This window comes from Clupea harengus, chromosome 20 (genome assembly GCF_900700415.2).
Source record: "Clupea harengus chromosome 20, Ch_v2.0.2, whole genome shotgun sequence".
NCBI lineage: Eukaryota > Metazoa > Chordata > Actinopteri > Clupeiformes > Clupeidae > Clupea > Clupea harengus.
The window spans coordinates 9,065,870-9,088,414 of NC_045171.1; the positions used below are offsets into that span (position 1 = coordinate 9,065,870).

A 22,545-nucleotide genomic window follows, 5' to 3' on the forward strand; every position below is an offset into this window, starting at 1 on the left:
CTTTTGTAGACCTAACTTGGTGGTTGGATTGGTTGTATTGCGCAACGCTACTCGAATGTGTTCCAATCTGGGTTTTGGTAAATGGGAAACATGTAAATCAAAATCTGTGCTCAGTCCAAGTAACAGAATGTTTATCATTTCTTTTCCTTTTTTAAACTTGGAAGCATTTATTTTTATGGGGATGTAAAGATGGTTCGTGAACGAAAATCTTATCCTATAAGAACATACGCTGCCAAGAACAACATTGCTGTCTTTCCTAATCTCTGCTGTTGCAGTTGAGCTTTATAACCCAGTATTGGTCTGGAAACTAGGCATAGCATTCATTTTAGCAGAAAATTAAGCATGAGAATATTTGCTTTAAAGCTTTTAATGGGCCTTACAAGAACAACAACATACTTGAAAGTAATATTATGACAGCATATGAACTAAACTTCTATTTTATATACAATATACCTTGTGATAACCAGTAGAATATAAATTTATAATCAATACATAAAATACATATTTTTCGGTGTCATTAGTTATTCACAAGTCACAGTATCAGCTCCTTATCCTTAACCGTTGATACAACAACCACGGAAACAGCAGATATCTCAGGCAGTGAAGGGAGGGACATCATGTCAACTAGATGTTTTGGTTCCAGTAAAGTCCTGCAGTCATTTATTCTTCACATACGCACAACTAGCCGACAACACAAACTTGCGAGATTGCACAACGTCATTCCTGGGGATTTGTCATATGATACCCGCATTTCATGCATGTAGTTTGGGCTGGGAAAGGTACAGTGAGAAACGTGTGAAGGAGAAGAAGAACAAGAAGAGCTAAGAGGAGGCCAGTGGAGTCTGAAGTTCATGCCCGTCATTCCTAGGGGAAAAGTTCATGTGTAATCCAAGCCCCCTCTTCTTCATTTCTCCAAGATGTCCCAAGAGAAGAACTCTGGGGTTCTTCCAAAGTGCAGCATGCTTGTTCGCAGGAAGACGGGCATAAGTTTGAGCCAAACGAGGGCACCTTGCCACAGTCATTGTCTGTAGTCTTTACTCATCGAAGAACAATCAAGAACATTAAAGTCTTCTCCCTGTTCGTGGTATACTTATGTGATTTGATTATTGCTTGGGGCACAATCTGAGAGACAACCGTTCTTGGGTATCTACTGTGAAGTCACTGGAAAACTAGAGGCGCACTTCAAGTCAAAACAGCATTATGCATCACTCAGAGGCTATACAGCTCTGGGGATTGATCTAATCAGGAGTCTTTATGACCTAATTATGGCTATTCATTTGTGTGGAGGAGATAGTGGAGATAACAAGATGGGCTTTTGTTATATCCAGACGCCATAGCTCGGTCTTAGGAAAACAGTACAAGAGGATCCTGTATGCTATTGAAAAACAAAGTCCCTTTTTATATCCTCTGGTATTTGGTCCCCTTTTGAAACAAATGGCAAACAAACTCCACAGACCGGCCCTCCGAACATATTTTGGTTTCATTAGTCAAACAGCAAAAAAAGGGAACAAATACATTTAGCAATCCTCAGTATGGAAAGTACAGTCTGAGCACATCCACATGCTCTTTAAAGATAGAATGGAAGACAAGTCTCATAACGAGCCCAATTCTCATGGAATTATGGTCGTTTCATATTTTAGACACCGGCTTTGTTCCCTTTTTCCCCAAACTACCCAAAAGAAGGAAGTATACGTTCAAATCTCTGACGACTCGATCCGTTCGATCCAAGGCAAACCAGCGGGCAGCTCGTCTTCGCCCATCAAATCTCTCCCCCTGTCAACCGTGCACCTGTCTAAACTCCCCCCATCCACACCTCCTCCTGCTCCTCCTCCTCCTCCTCCGACCCCCAGCTCCCCGCGGCCCCCCCTCAGCTCGCGCAGCTCCCTCTCCAGGGCCTCGCTCTTGTGGTACATCTCCAGGTAGCTGGCCTGGAGCTCGCGCTGGTACCGGATCACCTTCTCCTTCTCAGTCTGCCAGGTGTGCCGCTCCGCCTCGAAGGCCGTCGCCTGCGCCTCGTTTTGCCGCCTCTCCAGCAGCAGCTCCGCCCGCAGGCGGTCCTCCGTGGCACCGGACGATCCCGATCCCGTCCCGCCGAAAGTCTCCTCGGAGCTGCCTCGGTGGTCAGCACCGACGTTGTTGGTGTTGTCGCTGTTGCGGGCGACCTTGCGCCTGGCTGCTGCCGCGGCCTGCAGGGCGAGCTGCAGCGCCTCCACCTGGCCGTCTTTGGTGCGCGTGTCGGCGCGAGCCCCGCGCAGCTCCGTCTTCAGCTGGAAGATCTCGCTCAGCTTGCGTGCCACCTCCGCCTGCGAGTCACGCAGCTGCTGCTTGAGCAGAGAGATCTCGCCCGTCTTCTGGCACACCTGAGGGGGAGAGTGGAGGGAGAGTGTGAGCGCGTGAAGCGACCTACTTTCCACCTCATAGTCTGCAGTGCCGCATAGCGTACATATCCATCTTCCACCAGTTAATTCTCTTTAAATCCCCAAACAATACCCCCTAAGCGCTCCTCCCCTGCCCTCTGTCTGGACCTCCCTTCTCCACCTCTCTTCCTTCTTTTGCTCAAAGCCTCCCTTCCCTCCCCTCCTCCATCTCCTCTTTTCTCACCTCCCACTGCGTCTCCTCCAGCTGGGGGTTGTTTTCCTGTGCTCGTCCTTCCCCGCTGCTGCTGCTGCGGCCTCCTCCTCCTCCTGCCCTCCTGAGGCTCTGACACTCGGCCCGGAGTCCCTCGGCCTCCTGTTGCAGGCGCCCGCGCTCCTGCTGCGCCTTGTAGAGCTGCAGCTGCAGGCCGCGCTGCGCGCGCTGGGCCTGCTGCGACACCTGCCGCAGCTTGGCGGCGTACAGGCGCTTCAGCTCCTCCACCTCCCGCTCCCACAGACGCTGCTTCTCCTCGAACACCTGCGCCAGGCAGGACATGGGAGACTTCTCAGAAAAAAGGTGGAGTAAGGAGGACAAGTGGACAAGGGGTGGGGGGGGGGCGAGGATGGATGGAGGGGTGAAGGGGTGAATAGATTAATCGAGAGGTGATTGCGAAATGAAGAGAAAGAAAGTAGCGCAGAAGGAAGCAGGGGAAAAGAGACAAGCGAGAGCAGGGACAAAACAAGAGAAGCGATGGTTACCACACTATGCTTTGCTACGGGCTGGATGGGTTGCGCTGTGGGGTTTTCTATAGGGTTTGCTGAGGAGCCGATGGAGCGCGGGAGAGGGAGCGTTAGCATTAGCGTTAGCACAGGCTGACGGATGAGGGGGTGAGGACCATGGACAAACACACAGCTGTGACACAGAAACCAAGCAGGACGAGACATCTTAACTTAGCACAGAGGGAACAGCGAGTCAGGGGACCGGATCAGAGGGCATGTGGCCAGAATTAAACACGTTTTTTTATCAGTATGGAATGAGGCCAGTCTCAAGGAAATGCTGTGACTTTGTGGCTCAATAACAGAACGGGGAGTTGTGACACTGTGTTAGGAATATGATAATCATACTGAACAGAATTGCTCAGCGTTCTGTGTCTACATAAAATGACTTGGCTGTCATACTGAAATAGAGGTATTTGAAGAGAGGGTCTCACCTGTGCGATAGCGTCCTCGCTCTCATCCAGGTTGCGGCGCATATGCCTGAGCTCGTGGTCCTTCTCAATCAGTCTCTCCTCCAGGTCCCGCACCACGTCCTCCATTGACATCGACAGTTCGTAGGGGGGCGGGGCCTCGCTCCCGTATCCACGGAGACGGCCCAGCGTCGCCGCCCCGGAGCCGGGCCCCGGCAGCGAGGCATCGGTGGCCGTGGAGAGCGCACCCCGCGAGCCGGCCGAGTTGCGGTCCAGCGAGCCGATGTGGTCGATGTGGCCCATGGAGACGCTGATCTGCCCCAGGTGGGGGCGGAAGGGTGGGCGGAACGGGGGCAGTAGACTGCTCAGCGAGTGGTGACCCGAGTCGGACGCGTTCTCCTCCTCCTCCTGGCTCGGGTGGCGCGCCGGCTGCGGGGCCTTGCTGTGATGGCGTGAGGGTGACGACGAGGACGAGGACGCGCTGGACAGTGACTTGGACGCCACCTTGATGTAGGACGGGCGCATGCCGTTGCTCGGCGCCGCATCCGGACTGTCCTTGGCCGGGTAGAGGTTCTGCATGGAGCTGAAGTTCTTGGGCGTGACGGGCTTGAAGGCGGACGGCCTGAGACGAGACTGTGGGGGAGAGCAGAGGGAGTGAGAGCGGGCGGACGAATCCATTGAATGCTGTCCACCGCAAAGGACGGGACCAATGTGCTTGGCTTTTTGAGCTGACGCCAAGTGCCACATACTAGATTGCTATGAACGGACACTGTCCTCCTTGTCCACATATTTCTCTTTTCATAACGCCCTTTCAACGCAACGGATTCGGTATGGGCAGCCTAGATTTGATTGCGGCCATAAATTTTCACTGCGGAGGCCCCGGACACAGAGTCTACATGGCAAGGACCGGACAGCTTAAGTGATTTACTCAGACATGAGAAAGAATGGGGTGGTGTATGGCTCAAGAATTAATATCGTTCCAATGAGGAGAAAGATATAGCCGCAGCACAGAACCAACTGAAAGTATCTTATCAGGAGACAGCTATTCATTTACCAAACAGAAAAGTGATAGTGGAAAAATCATTAATCTCCTGCAGCCATAGGCCCACTTATAAACCCATATCTCAAACACAGCCTTCTGTGAGAAGTCAAACCTATACGCTAACACATGGCCCTCTGTTCTGTGTAAAACGAAGTCGTATCTATCTTATTTAGGCATTACAATGAACTATAAAATGTTACTTTATTACTTTATTTATCATATCACTCCAGTAATACAGAGAGTAATTATGTTTCTTCTTTGATCTTTATCTGCTTTATCTTTCATACCAGTGTACTGCAGTGTGGTTCAGGTTACCAGCCTGAAGTATATTTTGCAACCACAAATAATTGATGCACACCTCCTTAATATTCCTCATTAAGCAGAACTTACTTCAGAAGAACATTCGTAAACAATAAATCAGATATACCAAAGTGGGCATATACGGCATGTCCTGCTTTAGCTTACCATGTGCTTTCTGCAACAAAAATTAAACGTAATTATCATCAAAAGTAATGGAATTGTAAAATGTTTTAATACAGATATAAATATATGCATGTAAATGTAAGAACCCCCTATTGGCTGAATAGCAATTTCTGGTTCTCTAATTCTAATCCAAGAAACTTCTATCTTACAGTACAGCTGTTTACCTTGTCAAACTTGCCCCCCATGGGCAAGGAGTTTTTGCCCATGTCCACCTCCTTGCCGTCCTTGTGGTAGACCTTGGAGTAGAGGTTCTCCTCCTCGTGGCCATGCTCCCTCTTGATGGAGGACACCCCGGAGGAGATGATGTGTTTGCCTCCCTTCGGCTCCTTCTTGGCGATGTTCAGGTAATTCAGCAGCTCCCTCTGGTTGAAGCCTTTCTTCAGCAGGCCGTTGCTATGGCGAGGGGGCACCTGGGGCATTGCGCGGCTGCCCTTGTTTGGAGAGACGTCCGGCCTCTCGATCAGGCTGCCTACACTTCCCATGATGCAACGGGCTGAGGCCAGGGGAAGGGTGGAGTAAGGGTCGCCACCGAAGCTCTTGCTGGGATCACGGGTCAAAGATAGAGCCTGGACTGTTGCCATTGGTTACAAAATCTGGTGGCTCCAAAAGGAGGTCTGAAGAAAAAACAAAACAGGAAGAAAATCAAGAAATAAATAAAGAAATACATCATAGAAAAACCTGATACTCCTAAATAACCTCTTGGAAGAAAATGTACACTGCTTAATCCTCATGGCCACTCTGACCCTGTCTATAATAGGTACAAAGGCATTCATACTGCAGTAAATATTACTCTTTATCCATATCATCTGCTATTAATGGAAAACCCGATACTTTGTTTCTTCTGCTTTGTTTCTTCTTCTTTTAGTGTATGACCTGCAAAGTATTAATCAGGCTCAGTGATGGATTTGGGGGCAGCTCAAGCAGACATAAATATTCTAAGGTTAAGCTGTTATATCCACACAAAAAAAGACCCAATGCGGTTTAAAGATGTCCTCTCTGGATTTTCACATAGGCTTCATGTGTTTGAAATATTAAAGAGAGAAGCACACACACGTGTACATCCCCGCACGCAGACACACACACATACTCATCATGTACATTACAGCTGTGGGTCTCACACACATATGCATCCAATGCAAGCTCAGGGCTAACGAGATGCTAAAGGACGGACCAATGTAAGCGCAGGGCTAGTCAGACGCTAAAGGACAGACCAATGTAAGCGTAGGGCTAGTGAGATGCTAAAGCACAGACCAGTGTAAGCGTAGGGCTAATGAGATGCTAAAGCACAGACCAGTGTAAGCGTAGGGCTAGTCAGATGCTAAAGGACAGACCAATGTAAGCGTAGAGCTAATGAGATGCTAAAGGACAGACCAATGTAAGCGTAGAGCTAATGAGATGCTAAAGGACAAACCAGTGTAAGCGTAGGGCTAGTCAGATGCTAAAGGACAGACCAATGCATGTAATCCTGGAAGCGCAACAGCAGTGACTCTAATTTACACGTTCTGCTTCACCAGTCACTGACTGAGAGAATTAAGTTCTTCCTGATCCATTTCCTCACTGGACAGACGTGACTGGATATCTGTTCAGTGCTTTAAAGCCTGGAGTCTGGGCCGCTGCTCGAAAATGTGGTGCCCTAAGCAAACTTGCTTTGTGGCGCAAGGTAAATAGTATATTATTGTTATCTATTTGAATTCATTTTTATGGATTTATTTTCTGGTGTCGTTTGGGGCACTTGGTGCCCTGTGTGTATGTAGCGGCAGCCCTACCTAGAGCCCCCCTCCTTCCTCTACTCAATCTCTTTTTCACTCGCTCTCTCTCTCTCCTTTCCTCCCTCTTGGACAGGTCATTAAGGAGCTGTATTGATTTCACCCGGCTGATTTCTCCCCTTATCTAAACATACTCCACTGGCCTCAAGAAACCTAAGAGGCCCAAAACACAACACACACACTCAAGTGGGTGTGCTACCACAAAACACCCACACACAACTGGAGTCAACACGTTTCTAGTGATACTAAGCACAGTAACATGAGACACATTGATTTAACACTCCACACCTTTCCGCCTCGCATCTCCAGCATACATCACAACATTTAAAACTACAAAAAACTGTACAAAAATAACTGTACCACTACATTTAAAAGTAAAAACACAACATGAAAGAATTCAGGGAAAATGTACTCGTCATTTATTGATACATTATTTTATCAGTTTATTAAATCCTAGTAGAGAACACATTTAGCTTACAAAGCAGTTTAAAAACTGACTCTGCAAAACCGTTTAAAATTAGTTTCACATTTAAAACTTTTCTTTCCCGTCTTACACTTCGTTGACACAAACAACAATCAACAACCCCTTGGCAAGCTTCATACTAGGCTACAAAACGAATATTATATAACACGGAGGAAAGCGCGGGTTCCTGGGTGAGGCCTCTTACCCCGTTAGATCAAAAAGCCGACTCAAGTTTTTATGCATGAAAAACACACGCAGCCCCCCACAAACGAAGTCAGTGCCCACACGCGCACACACACACACGCACACACACACACACACACGCACTGGCACGCTACAGTAGCTGTGATTCGGTCAGGAGGAATGAGTTTACTTAGAACTGATGACTGACAACTCCGAAGATGAGACACCGGATAAAGTCCTCGTAGTTGAGACATTCGCACGAAGAGGGAAAGCATGTAGGTTTTAAATGACATGAGTCGGCTGGAATGATACAAATCCAGGAGACACTCCCAACACATTTGTATTGAAAGGCTGATGGCTTCCTGTCATCATTACACCGGCACGCTGTGAGTTATCTGTAGGCTACAGCCTCTGTGGGAAAGGTGAAGAACGAATCTGTTTCAAATATGCCGAAATACATTTTTTTAAATGATTTCAGGGGAAACATTTCTGGAGTATTTCCCCAAATCATGCTATTAATAGCTACATGGGAATACAAAAACATTACATTTAACAAAGAACAACAACACTAATTATACCACCCCAAATACCTGTACTATTAATAACATGCTGCTAGGTCAAAGAAGATCTCCCATCCAGGAGACAAGAGCTGTCCAGCCAGGGATGTGTGGGAGAGCAGGGGAGAGCCCTTTTAAACAGAGGCCACAAATCTCCCAGGGCCAGAGAAAAATGTTACATCCAGCCTGTTTCCGTAATTGCCCTGCTTCCACTCTGCCAGAGAGAAGCCCACGTGAGCTCAGAGCCGTGGCCTGATTTATGGTCCAGACGAGTCCCCCCTCGCCGGCCAACCCTGCACACTGCACATTCCTCGCTCAGGGACCAGGTTTAATTAAAGGCCTGCTCCTCAGAGAGAGAGAGAGGGAGGGAGGAAAGTAGAGAGTGCAAGAGAGAGGATGAGTGAGCAAGAGAGAGAGAGGATGAGAGAGAGAGAGAGAGAGAGAGAGAGCAAGAGAGAGCGAGAGAGAATGTGTGGTACAGACAGAGAAGGACATGGAAGGAGGGAGAGAATGGAAGGTAGAGAGAGAGGACGATATGCAGAGTAGTCATTTGTTAAATAGCACCTGAAACTCCCCTGTCTCAGCAGTAAACATTTCCACAGGGCACTGCAGCCTCGTTGAGTATGTCTGCTCTGGAGGCAAGGGCTAGGATGTGCCAAGCGAAAGTGCTGAATCTCTCCGCTTTGTGTGTGTGTGTGTGTGTGTGTGTGTGTGTGTGCGTGCGCGTGTGTGTGCGCGTATGTTTGTGTGTGTGTGTGTATGTTTGTGTGTGTGTGCGTGTATGTTTGCGTGCATTTGTGTTTTGGGGAGGGGGAGGGACCAGGTGGCTAATGGAGAACAAGTGCATTTTGAGTGCAATCACGGAGTTTTTACATAAGTGTCCCATTTCCCTTAATTTGACTGAGGGCTGACCTCTGTGGGGAAGGGGGTGGGCGTGCGGACTCATGATTATTCATTCAGTGAACAATCAGTTCTGTGATGCTCCCTCGCCACTCTAATGTTTCACACCACACTTTATATTTAGTGGAGTGGAAAATGTCAGACTTAAAAGGACTTGCCCCCCTACCACCCACTGGCACTAGATTGCCTAATGTCTGGCCCTTGGTATTGATTGAGCTTTAAGGTCACATTAATATTTCAATAAGTTGCATTTTGCAGAGCACACAAAAAAAAAAACAGCCAAAATTGATCTTAAAATGCACTCTGAATTTCAGAGAGTACACTTTCAGCACACCGGGCCAATGTTATTCAATGTGGAGTGAAAATAGCCAGGTTTGCATGATAATCTAGCCCCAAGCAGTGTGAGATCATCAGTAGAACTAGCAAGCATGCCTTCAAAGCACAAGTTCAGACTCGTCCTTAAAGCAAAACCGCATTCGTTGGTAGCCTCAGTCACCGCAATTAACATCTGAACAAAGTCACAAATAATACTACATCTGTAAAACCACTTTCTTGTAATTTTAGAAGTCACCAGAGATAAGTAAAGGGTGTGTTATGCACCCCACCGTCCCTGTGACTGTCTCAGATTGATGTCTGTAATAAATGAAAACAATGACAAACGAGGTGAGTTGAGGCTGCTTCCCATCCACGAAGCAAAGGGCACGACCACTGGGGGAGGGTTTCCTCTTTTGGGCCGCAGTTCATCTGACACAGAGGAAATTGCGTCGTTCGCTGCTTGCAAATGACTACTGTCAGAGGCACCGTCCTCACTGACTCAGCATGTTAACGATTCATTGGCAGGCTTTCAAAATGGTTTCTCCATTTGCGAGCCACTCACAACATCAGTTGTCTTACAGCGCCAACGCATGAGATTGAAAGCCACGATAAATAATAAATCATAAGACTAATCAAAAAGGAACAATCAATCTGATGAAGCAACCTGATCTCATAAGTATGGGCGGACCACCGGTTGTCCAGTGATGTCACTGGGGACCTCCGATTTAACGTCTCACTGCCCAAGAACACTAGACAAGGAAGGAGAGTGCACAGTAGCACAAATTGATAATTAAACCTTGGCTTCCCGACATTAACAAACAAACGCCCATTTGCCTTCGAGCCATAGGATAACTGTTAGTCTCATATTATTGAAGGGTTACTAATAACGCAGGTCAGCAGTGTCCCGACTTACTCCGACTGACTCCCTTCAGCAAAACTTTGCCGGAGAAACCTCTCTGTGTTGAAGCCTGTGTGCCTGCCTGACTATTTCAGAAAGCGTTTTTTATTTTTTTATTTACATTTACAAGCGCTTCACAATATCTCATTTACCCCCGTGCTCTGCTAAATGACCTGAGGTGAATATCGCATCTGTTGGACGTGATATAAATTAGAGGGCTGGCAGACAAGGCTCATTTAGCTGCACCGGGCTATAAGCTCCCCCCTGTTCCCATGAACACAAGACCCCCTCAACACCGATTACATCACGGGGGCGATTATATTCATATACAGGTACTATTCAGATTGCAGCGCCACCCTGCACACAGTGAGCCGTTTTACTTGTATGGATGCTGACGTTTTGGAGGGGGTGGGGGTGGGGTGTACACTGTACATACACACAGACCCGCTATTAGGGGTAAAATGATAGGGGTGGGAGGGGACAGAGGGCGAGTATGAGTCTTATTTACCCCCACCACAAAGCTTGACTGCACACCTAAAGCACATCACTGTCAAGATTCTGTCACTGTATTCTCGAATGGGTCCCATTCTGCCCACTAGTCATTTACTCCCTAAACAGATTATAACGTTGTTGACTAGCCATTGATATCCTCATGTCCATTTACCAAAAGGGTGGTGTTCACCAAAGTGTGTGAAAGGTCACGGACAATTAGCATAGTACTGGGGCAGGTCAATATGTTTGGTCTGTCTGAACTCTTTGGGTCGTGGAAATTGCAAAATCTCCTGTGCAGTTGTGCTCCGTGTATGTGTGAATAGGTAATGAAGAGCGCTAACCAGTAACCACATCTGTGTTCGAATAAAAACAGCCACAAATGTTGCTTTCCGACACACAAACGCACCTGCTCACTCAGCCCAGGGAAGCACAATGCAGTTCTCTTCTTCATTTTAAATTCACTGGGAGTTGCATCTGTACAATCTGACATTAACGTAAACAACCTTTCACTGCGGGCCTCTTCGTGGGACTGGTCTCATTCAGTCACTATTGGCTTATTGACAAGCTCTTAGTTTATCAGTCGACACTCTAATTACACTCGTGGTTATCTCTGCAAATTGCCTGTCGGCCTGCTGGGGAGATATGGTGTTCATCGACAGGAGGGATGTTACGTAACCAAAATTCGGTTCCACACATTAACAGTCCACGAGGGACCACAGAGAACGTCACGCTCGGGTTTTGTGTGAGGCCATAGCACAACAACAAGGCGGAGGATCAAATGTTCAAATCCTAGTCAGAGTTCAAAATAAAACCTCATTAGAGGTGAAAATGATCAAATGAGTACGTCAGCAGAGGAAAACTACAAGACAGCTTACCGCTGTTACCCTCAAAGAATGAGATTTGTTTTCTTACCATGTGAGAGATAAATCCATCTCACACTACTGTACTAGTAATTAACACCTCTGGGATTAAGATTTACAATAGTTTATTTAGCAAACGCTTTCATTCAAAGCTACTTAACGGTCCAGGTGAACCATTCGATCTCTCAGTTAGTGCGCTCCCAGGAAAACAGGCCCGTGACCTTGTAGTTATTAGAGCCTAGCTCTACCCAGCCTTAGACATGCAACCACCACAGAGAGATGTTTGAATAGGCATACTGCGGATGTGTGAGCGTATGAGGAAATACAATATTATTGGGTAACTCTTTCCAGTGGCAGAGATGGATCTATTTTTTTTTTTTAAACAAAGAAAACAAGAGGGGCTAGTTTCACCGACGGAGTGTTGCCAGTGTGCGTGTGAACAGAACAATGTTTACAGATGGCCTTAAGGCTGATTAGCCCCGGTGGACGGACACGAGAGGTCGTGGCGTGAACTTTAAACCTGATTACCGCTAATATGCTAACAAGGGACCACAAGTGACCCTGGAACATTAGTGTTGTTTTAACAAGCTGGTTCCCTGACTGCCACAAAAAAAAAACCTCTCTGCCCTACACTTAACTCTTCCTAACGCCCAGTGCAGACTTACTGCTACTCTCAAGACTTAGACTAAGACTTAGGGACTTAATGCTTGGTCTTCTTCCTCATCGATAGAATGAGAACAAATAAGTGCATCAAATGAAAAACTATTATCTGACTATCCTCATACTGTTTTGTAGCATTCTGGTGCCTATGCACACGCATGTGGATTTAAAATCTGCAGGCCTATACTACGCTATAGACATTATCTTTGCTGAGAAATGACCACACAATCCCAAGTAAATTACCAGGTCTGGTACACATTAGGGCCAGTTCTGGTCCGGGCCTATGTGCTGTCTGGGTTAACTGGGTTAGTTTCTGGCATAACCAAAGCTCCAAAGGGCCTAAAGTTACTCTCATGCCAAAACAAACGCTGATTTTTTTCCTCCAGTTTCCTGGATTGTGACTCGCCCATTCACACAGTGTCCTGGCTGTGATCTTCTCTTCTCCCTTGTGTTTGGTAATCCAGTGCCATTTAATTGCTCGTAGTTATTCAGAGTTAAATCTGTAATCTGCTTTAATCCTGGAGTATGCTGGCTGAAACAAGCAGCAGCAAGAACAGAACACACTTGCACTCAGAAAAAAAAAAAAAAAATCCATGAAATCTCATGTTCTAAAAAGAAACTGAGGAGAAACATGACAGGCCAGATTGAGAGCATCTCTTGGACATCATCTGTGTACCACTGCCATGAGTAGACGTGTCATAAACAGTCGAGAGAAGAGGCTCGACTTGTTTTGCATCCTGACCACTACACTACCAGTTACAACGCGCTGTTGTTCTGCTTTATGTCCAGTTCCCCTACGCATCGCATAGCCTACGCGCATCAGCATCCGGGAGAGAACTAACACGGCCTGCCCCTGTAGATTCCGCCTAGCACTTGGCCCCTCTCTGTTTGCTTGCTTTTCACCTTGAGATCAGTGGTATCGGCACCATCTCCTTCACGCTTTTGTGTGTGGGCACACTCGAGTGCTGCACGTCGTGGACCTTGACCTCAGGACCATTAGGGAGAATTCTGTTTTTGGAAAATGGAAGGGTGTGATAAACGGGCAACGACCAGACATTCCTTACATTGCTGCGCGGGTAATGATTAATATGTCCTTTCAGACGGCTATTAAATTTGGAAGTTCTTGAGATAAGCTTTGGCAGAAAGGATGGAGTTATTTTTTTTATCTCTTCTTACATTTTCTGTTTGCACACGTGACAAGTGCATCACATTTTACACTGAATCAGTTGTAGATTGAGACTGGGCAAAGGAAAGTGTGACCACCAGCATCCTATGGCCATCTGCCTTTGAACTGCAGTGATGGTGAAGGAGCAACTGCAGTCACACTTAATGAATATCATCATGGGACACAAAATGAGTACCTGAGATAGCAGTCTGCACACTGTGATTATGCATATTGGGGGGAGATCACCGTAATTAGATCGTCTAGCTCTGCTATGAAGCTAAACTCCAATGAAGAGCAAAACAGGTCCTTTGGCTGAGAAGTAAACTGTTAGTAAATGCTGATGCTCCTCCAAGCAGGCTCCTGAGAATCAGGGAAAAAACCTGTGTTTCTACCCTGATGCTACAGCTGAGTGGGTTTCTTTTTTGTCGGAATAAGCACTTTTCAGGGGTTTACCATCATTTGCAAAGTTTCAGTGCAGACACCGCTTTTCTCTACCTCTGAGATTCCTTCTCGCCGAGTTTCGGCCAAAGATAAGGATCAAAGCCTGGACGTGGAAGAATGCCACAAAACAATGTATCAGATGGAGAACTGACACGTAAACATTAATTCCGCCTAATCTGTTCCCTTTCATACTAACTGCGTCCTCCCACCTCAAATTTAAAATATACTCACACACCACAGTCAAAGCCAGTAGCAAAAGACTACAACGCAACGCAACTGGAGCTACAAGTAGTCTCAAAAGAAGAGCGAAAAGGTCTCAATGAAAGCTTGCTGGTATTGGTTACACAATCTCAGAGAGCTTTGCACCTCCAGTAGCCTATACATTCTCTTTCCCCACCAACCATTCAGTTGGACATACTCAAGTCTCTCTAGGCTCGACCACAAGATCGGCAAACACAAAAAGAATAAAGGCCTGTGGCTGGTTTAAGGACTCCATGGCTGAAGCTGAAAAGACCACTTACGAGAAACAATGGCAGGGGCATTTGCATATGCACAGTAGTACCCAGGCCTGTAACGAGGACTTTGTCTCCTGGTAAATACGGCGCCAGTGTAAGTCTACTGTTTTGGTTTGACGTCACAATGTGATAAAGGATTAACCTGCCGCCGTCGTCTCCTTCAGTTGCAAATTAGGCTAATTCAAAAGTTAATCAGGCAACAAAATAATCTCTTTTGTCAATCATCATTATGGCACTGAATCAAAGCGCATTTAGTTTATTCCATGCTGTTGGGTGCTGAGAGTCAATAAACACAGTAATAAAGCATGATAAGTGACAAGAAATGAACTACTTGTGACTAATTTAAGAATTCTAAAGGATGATTAGAAGATATTTCCAACGGTACTGAATGATAAGAATTCTACTTTGATGGATGGAATTAACAGTCAACTACTTAAAAAAAACACAGTCATGAACAGAAAAAGCCGAAGGCACTACTGTATCATTGCTTTTAGAGAAACAAGGAAATGCTCACCAATGCCTCAAGAGAGTAGGTCCAAGCTAAAAGGCACCGACCGCACTGGCACAATGTAACCACTGAGCCGCAAACAAAACAAAGCACAGTCACCTGTGAGTGAACCAGTCTATGAGTTCTCCCTCCTTCCGCCTGTTGCTTTGCTTCAGCCGCAGCGCAGGCTAACGTTTGCTTCAGTGCCCGCGCCGAGGCCCAGCCCAGTATGGGAGGGGATGGAGAGTGAGGCCTGTCTATAGATACCCATTCATTCGCCAGGGCTGCCAGCAGAGCCTGTGGGGATTATGTGTCTGGGTACTTTCCACCAGTCTCGATCACCTCTGTCTTCGCCTTTGTAAAGAAGATGTGCCCCATTCTAGAGGCCACTGTTGTAGGACTCGTTCTCCTTGTTTCCAGATAAAGGATATGTTTTTGTTTTTTTCTTTATATTGCATAGGGCAAACTAATTCTAGCACAGACACTGGTTAACCTTTACCTTACCTTAACCTTTATGGAAGTTGTTGATTTCCTTTTGGGCTTATCAGGCAATAGAAACAGATTAAACGGTTAGGAGCAAGCAGCGACCAGACAAAGAGATGGGAAGTGCACACACACACACACACACAGAAAAAAAGAAAGTGCTCTGGTCCCACAGTACGTTCGAACAATGAGCTTAGTCTTTACACACTCAACTGGGTAGCCCGGCCAGTTCTCGACAGTATCGTGTTACATAATGTTTGGTGGGAGACACTTGGAATTGAAAAGCAGACGGATAAAAAAAGGGTTGAGAAAGAAAGAGGGTGAAACTGGCTTTTTTTTCCAGGCTTTAAGAGAGCGATTTCGACTTGTCCCCTTTGTCCTGTGTGATCTAAGACCGGAGTTGTTCTCACCTCTGGAATGCCTTCAGTCCACAACTCTATCAGCGCAACCAAAGTTCACCTGCCTTGGTCAGGGACCAACCTGCCCCAACTTCACAGGCTAAACACTGGGCCTTGGGAAACAGCCTATTTGCTTTGGAGTCGCCACGCTACATAGCTGTGAAATTAAGTGGCGGTGCCAAAAGACCTGAGTGTATCCGATAAATGAAGAGACAATAGCAGACATACTACGAGCTGTCACTCACTGTATGTCTCCCTTTCTTTATTCTGTACAGCCTTCGGGCAGATTCAGTCACTTTAGTTAAATTCCTGAAATTCTCACTCTGCAGACGTTTGGAAGGAAGAGATGCCTAAAGATGACAAGATACCTGGAGGAGTAGTGATGTGAGTGAGGATGTGTATATGTATGTGTGTGTGTGTGTGTGTGTGTGTGTGTGTGTGTGTGTGTGTGTGTGTGTGTGTGTGTGTGTGTGTGTGTGTGTGTGTGTGTGTGTGTGTGTGTGTGTTTGTTTGCGTGCGTGAATATGTACTTTAAGTAAGTGTGTGTGAATGTTGTGTGCTGTGTGTGTGGGTGTCTCTCTGTGTTTGTTTCTATATATGTGTATGTGTGTTTGTGTGTGTGTTTCTGAATGTGTGTATAAGTGTGTTTGTGTGTTTGTGTACGTGTGTATGTGTAAGACAAAGAAAGCACACGGGCAGAGGAGTTCACTGGGGACAAGCCCGAGCCTGCTCTCATTCACCTGTCTGAGGAAGAAAGAGAGTAGGGGGAGAGAGGGAGAGAGAAAGAGAGACAGACAGACAGAGAGAGAGAGAAAGAGAGAGAGAGCATAACTAATAGAGGAGGGGGGAGGCAGACTATGCAAAGCTGCTGAGCCAGACTCATTTCCTTAACCTGAGCTTCCAGAGAACTAGGTTGAGTAACCTTCCGAGGGAACTCTGGGGGCAGATTTTCCAGACAGGACAAAAAAAGCGCCGTGATGCAGGAAGAGCAGAAGAGAGGAACAAACATCAGAGGGTGAAGCAAATGGAAAAATTAGGTAAATGTTTGCCTCGAACTTTTAGAGTCTGCGGCAATAACTTTCATGCACATTTTCCCCTGTCAATCTGCATCTCAACAACCTAGGTGTGTGTTTATCTCTTCAACAAAGTCCCTTATTCCTCACCCAATAGAAAGCATTACCAGACACTACCAGACATTACCAGTGCTTGGCTTTCCTCTGCAGCCCAGGACAATGACAATACAGCCCTGCATGCATCTGAAGTTCAGCTTGCAAAACACAGCTCCAGTAATCCAATGAGAGCATTTTAGTGTTTTAGACAAAGCTATTGACAAGGGTTACATAATATGTTTGTGTGTTTGTGGCAGGATGTTTGCACTAGTGCATTGATCGATGCGGTTTTCGTAGTATCTGGTGCTGCATCAGAAGGTCATCAAAGGTAAGGAGCTAAAAAAAAAAAGTTTCATATTTGCAGGAGATACAAACAAACAAACAAACAAACAAAAAAGCGTAAGGCACTCGCTAACATTGATTCAGATTCACCCCAAACTGAATCATTTCTCCTCTCAACCCACTGAGGATTTCAATGCAACACAAACTTACACAAAAATGCATCCTACCCCAAACCTCTCCGTCTCCTCAAAGCCAGCTGCAAGTGAAAATAATCCGGATCCCAAGGGCTCCGTTTTAGTTTTTTTTTTTTTGGTAGGCAGCCACTTGTCTATTTAAAGAGACAATAAGAGTGAGTGAGTTTGACTCACGCCCACTTGTGCTGTGGTGCCACGGCCTTGAGAATAGAGGGTGCCGTTATTGAACAGAGCTCCACATAAATGTGCCTTTGAACATTAACATTCCCTATGCAAACACACTGTGTGCTGCAATGCGGAGAAATTAGGATAAAGTCTATCCCATTGCTTGGTCAAAGTATCCCTAGGCGTTATGTTCTCAGGAATTTGTAATAACGGATCCTGTACATGCAAGGAGCAGGTCACTGACTATTTTCTGTGTCATTTTAATGCTGGGTTTCTCAAAACCCCTTTAGCCTAGCAAGGGAACATTATAAAATTAAGCGGAGCAAGTAATACAGTGAAAAACATGATGTGCTGATCGTTTCTCATTCAATGCATTGTGCTCTGTGACATTAACACACTGTAATCACAGCGCCGAACAATAGCCCAGGCGACTATTTCTGGATTTTTATCCCCCCTGTGTGTGGTATTTCAGAAACAAAAGGCAGCAGCGGTAGACCTACCACTCCCCTCAACACTACCCACTGACTGTGACCTCTGCTGAAACAGCCCATAGCTGGCTGTCCCGTGGGGCTCGCTCCCATTGTCTCCACTGTCCAGTAAAAGTGATGCGGAGAGTGGGGGGCACTCGCTCACAGACTGATTGCATCGATGCAACAGGGACTGACAGAGCCGAGGCTTACAACAAAAACAGGGGGGCGGAGAAACCAGCCAGGGAAGCAGCCAGGGGCCATTTTAGGTGTATCAGGTTCGAAAAGAAGATCGGGATGTGGCGAAGCATGCCCCAGGGCTCGGTATGAAAAGAACCAAAATCAAAAGTTTTGCACTTTGAAGTCGAAATATCAAAAGAACTGTGAATTGACAAAAACAGAATCACAGTGTCTCAAGGCTCAAGTCTTTAGAGAGAAATGATTCTTGTCTTGGGTTTCTTAGAGGGGGAGCTTCGGAGACAAACAAACTCATGAAAAACCTTCTAGTTATATTGTGCAGGCTAATAAAAGGCTATGCTAGTGCTTCTGGCATTGTTATAACAGAAGAGGTTACCAGTCTTTAATTACACAGGCACAGACAATCTTCTTCCCAGAGGATAAAGAGGGTTAAAAACAAAAGGGAACCCGAGCAGTATGAGAGAGAAAGAAAGAGAAAGAAAGAGAGAGAGAGACAGACAGAGAGAAGGAGGAAGAGTGTGTGATTGAGTGCGTGTGTGTGTCTGTGTGTGTAACGTATCTAAAGAGAGAGGGTGAAATCTGTTTAATCCTAATCCAGCACGAGACCATCCCGGCCCTGTCAGATCAAGTGCTGAGCCACATGGGACACCACGAGAGGGAGGGAGGAAGAGAGCGAGAGGAAGAGAGAGAGGGAGGGAGGGAGAGAGCGAGAGAGCGAGAGAGGGGTGGAGGGAGGGAGAGAGCAAGAGAGGGGTGGAGGGAGGGAGAGAGCGAGAGAGGGGTGGAGGGAGGGAGAGAGCGAGAGAGGGGTGGAGGGAGGGAGGGAGCGAGAGAGGGGTGGAGGGCGTGAGTGAGAAGATGAGGGACAGCCACAGCTCTGTGGATGTCAGCGCTTATTAGTGGCCCGATTAGCTCCCCCTCCCCTTGGGAGAATCCCCTGCTCGCGGACCCTGGCCCAGGGACCTCAGGCAAGGCCAGCGGGACCATCTGCCAGAGGAAGATAGTGCCCGATTCTCACATCATCAGAAGTAGAAAGTGTTTTCCCTCTCTCTCTCTCTCTCTCTCTCACACACTTCTCTTCCCTTTTCTCTGCCTCGGAGCTTGCTCTGGATGGGTCTGGGGCCGCTTAAAACCCAGACCCATGGAGCAGGGATTTGGCGAGGAGGAGGGGGCAGAGGAGTGACGATAACATGAGGGGTTGGGTGATGGCGCAGTAATAAGCTTTGTGGCCTGTGCGGGGATCCGCGTGGTGGTGAGTGAAGGATCACATGCTTTCACGTCTCTCTCTCTCACGGCGCTCGCTGACTGCTTTGTGTACTCACTCACTTTGGGTTGAGAGGAGCTCAAGAGATACTGGCATACAACCCCCCCACACAGCCCCCCCTCCCCCCCAACAATGACATAAAAACGTACGTACGTATCAGGATGTGGTCTGGCTCAACTAATGATGCACACGCCTTATCTAACTCAGCATGATGACACTAGTCCAACTCTTCCACAGAAGTGTTTACATAAACAATCTCTCCTTATTATTCCCAAGATATAGGCTATCGACTTCGTGCCATTCCACTTCATCAGCTGCTGTATGTGTCAAGATGCCAACATGCCTCAGCCAACTCATTGTAATGAAATTTGTGGTGTGTTATCTTAAACTGAGCGGAGGAACTGAATGACATGCTAGCACTTGAGCCGGGAGCCTTCAGATCAGCCCATCAGCTATTTCCGGACTCCAATTTGGCTGAAAACACACGGCATGTGATGTCAATTTCAGTTAACGGCATAGGCTGCCACTCGCCTGTCGTGTTGAACGAAAAGCCAGCAGGGGGTTTTGTGTGGGCTATACGTTAGAGAGCATATGATGACAGTCCACCCACAGACAGTCTGACTGACAGAATAAGATGTGACGTAAAAAGGCTGTATGGACCGTAGCGTGCCTTGTGCCCCCCCCCCACTCCCCCACCCCCCACAAATGCCACCTCACAATGGGCCCAAGGCTCCACGGGTCAAGGCTCTCCCAGTGGCCTCTGGTAACCACGGTTACCGGCTGGTATAGTGGAGGGCTGTGGTGGTTCCCTTTTGTCCCCAAACTGCTGGACATCAAAAGGTGTCTGTGCAAGAAGCTCGCACCCAAACATTTTACAACACAAACAAATGGACTCCTGTGCACTGTTGTGAGAGTTTGAGGTTTCAGCCCTCAAAAACCACCATGACAGATGCTATGTGTAGGAGAGTCAAACTTCCCACTTGGACGTTTTTTTTAACAGAGAAAGTAATGAAGACTTCATTAACTAACTGTACTTTTTAAACTTTAATCTCTGTACTAGTAATAGACTACACTTAGACGGTTTACAAAACATGATGATAGACTAATAACGCTTAGAAAGTTTGTTTAGAATCTCTGGGAAACATGCATCAGAATTGCAATGTGCGCGAGGTGTGTGTAAACTGAAGAATGTGGCGGGTGCATGAATAAAAAGCTCTCGCTGTAGTTCTGCGTAACCGAAGGATTTGAATCTAGGTTTTTACACAAATGTACCCCAAAAATAATAAGTACAAGAACAAAAATGCCGCGGCAGTCCTGTCCGACCTGACAGCAAACTTAGAGAAGTCGTGAACACCGGGTTTAACATTAAAGGTGTAAATGAAACATCCTCCTTTATTAATTATGCACAGTTGTGTCCGTTTTTTTTAGTGGACATTTCTCCTTGCGCCTGGAGGCTCAGGAAGAAGAGCTTACTCACTTCTAAAGCTAAGTTACATTTAGTTGTCTGACCAACTTCATGTCGCCGTGGTCCCTTCTCATAAAACCCAGAGACAATCGTCTCAAAGAATTTGTACTCCATGGTCACTAATCCCGGCGGAAAACAAAGTCGGGGATAGCCACTGCCGTAAGTAGCCTTGGCTATCTCGTTCTGTGCGCCAATCTTTCTTAAGACTGCAAAATCGTCAGGTCATTGTAGTTAGTTTCTAAATCCAGCACACGCCGCTAGTGATAGCATAGGCACTCACCAACTGCTCGATCGATCTGACAGAGATTTCTGTCGTACTTTAGGCTTCTTAAATGAATTGTTGTGGTTATTTAAGACAGACTTACTCAAAATGTCCATAAGAAAATGAAATAATAACGACGGCAAGCACTTCAGAAAACAGACATCTGTAGTTTCAGCTACTGGCGTAGTGCACATATCTGCAGCAAGTGCACGCAAATAACCTGCCAATATAAAACCGGCAAACTGAAACTTACCATATTTCACAAGTAGATTGGTCACAGTCAGAACAATAGTGTTGCTCTTCTGAACACTTGATAGTTGAACATATGAAATGTATGCTCCTTGATGTTGGCGGAGATCGTAAAGCGAGGTGGACTCGACAGTGTAGTGTCGTTGCACTGCAATGTTGTGTGTGGGACTCTCCCTTTTTCCCTCTCTGTGATTTGAACTGCGCACTGCGAGGGGCCTGGGAACTAATCCGATCCTCCTCACCGGGAAATATGTGACCAGTGACGACCGTAACCCAATAGTGCCCTCTAGCTAAAAAAGTAACATAATACTGCATATTCTATATAGTCAAAGCATATCTCTCCGGAGTTAATTACGTAATACGTCTTCATATGTGAATTGTTTGCGAGGTTGGCAAAAAGTAATGTGAACTATGTCATGAGCCATGTTAACTATTTGCTACTGGCTTGCAAAGCACTTGCCATCCAGAGACAGATGCAGTAAACTAACAGGATATTATGAAGCACTCAAAATAGCTCTACAACTGCCCAATGACCTATATTAGCCTAGTCTTTGAAGCCCGCTAAGAAAACATGGATATCAAAGGTAAATAAATAGAAGCTTCTGATAGAACATCTGCTATTTGAAAGACAGAAATTCATGTATTCTCAGGCTATAGCCTACTTTTGATTAGCACGGTTTTCTCTGGGCAGTATCCACCGAGGCTTAAGCATCCATCTGGCTAACGTGACTCTCCTACCAGTAGACCTATGTTATAAACTCTTTTTATGACAGTGGTTTTCCGGGCAAGCTGACAAACATAGATAACATAGATTTTTTTCCCGTAATGACTATTTTATCTGAAACTCTACTTCTTGCTCTGAAAAACTGGATGGCCAGTGAGTACAAGTACAGTCACACACCCGCCCTGTGTTCGGCCCCCACCACCACCGTCGCATGTCATCAAAGGCCTTTAAATCAGCATCCTCCGATCCCGATGACAAAGACCACCTTAAAGACATCTACTTGCATTTACTGGGGCTTTGAACGTCAGTTTCCAGACTTTATGACATGCGCATCTTTCAAGCCTATCCTTACCCTGTCATTATCTTTCTTTTACCACAGACGGCACATTAGCTTAGCCTCAAGGCACACACCTGAGTAGTGCATGCGTGCTTCCTGTGTGAAGTTACCGAGAGAGAGCCAGTCACGCAGGGTGAAGATATGCATGTGTGTGAGCAAGTTAGTGAGTGATGAGTGAGA

At 46.5% G+C, this 22,545-nt stretch overlaps 1 protein-coding gene across 2 annotated transcripts; it reads right to left on the reverse strand.

The window, feature by feature from the left end:
- Positions 1-351: 351 nt before the first annotated feature.
- Positions 352-21,598, reverse strand: n4bp3 (NEDD4 binding protein 3). Of its 2 annotated transcripts, none has more exons than XM_012830694.3 (5): positions 21,309-21,598; positions 5,231-5,680; positions 3,566-4,174; positions 2,602-2,916; positions 352-2,360 (listed from the first exon to the last, which is right to left on the reverse strand). In XM_012830694.3, exons 2-5 carry the CDS (start codon positions 5,645-5,647, stop codon positions 1,695-1,697), a joined length of 2,007 nt encoding a protein of 668 aa, XP_012686148.2. In that variant the 5' UTR covers positions 5,648-5,680; positions 21,309-21,598; the 3' UTR covers positions 352-1,694. The 2 variants fall into 2 exon arrangements, with proteins under 2 accessions (XP_012686148.2, XP_031443190.1); XM_031587330.2 differs by having other exon boundaries at positions 2,602-2,892; positions 21,309-21,596.
- Positions 21,599-22,545: the final 947 nt, after the last annotated feature.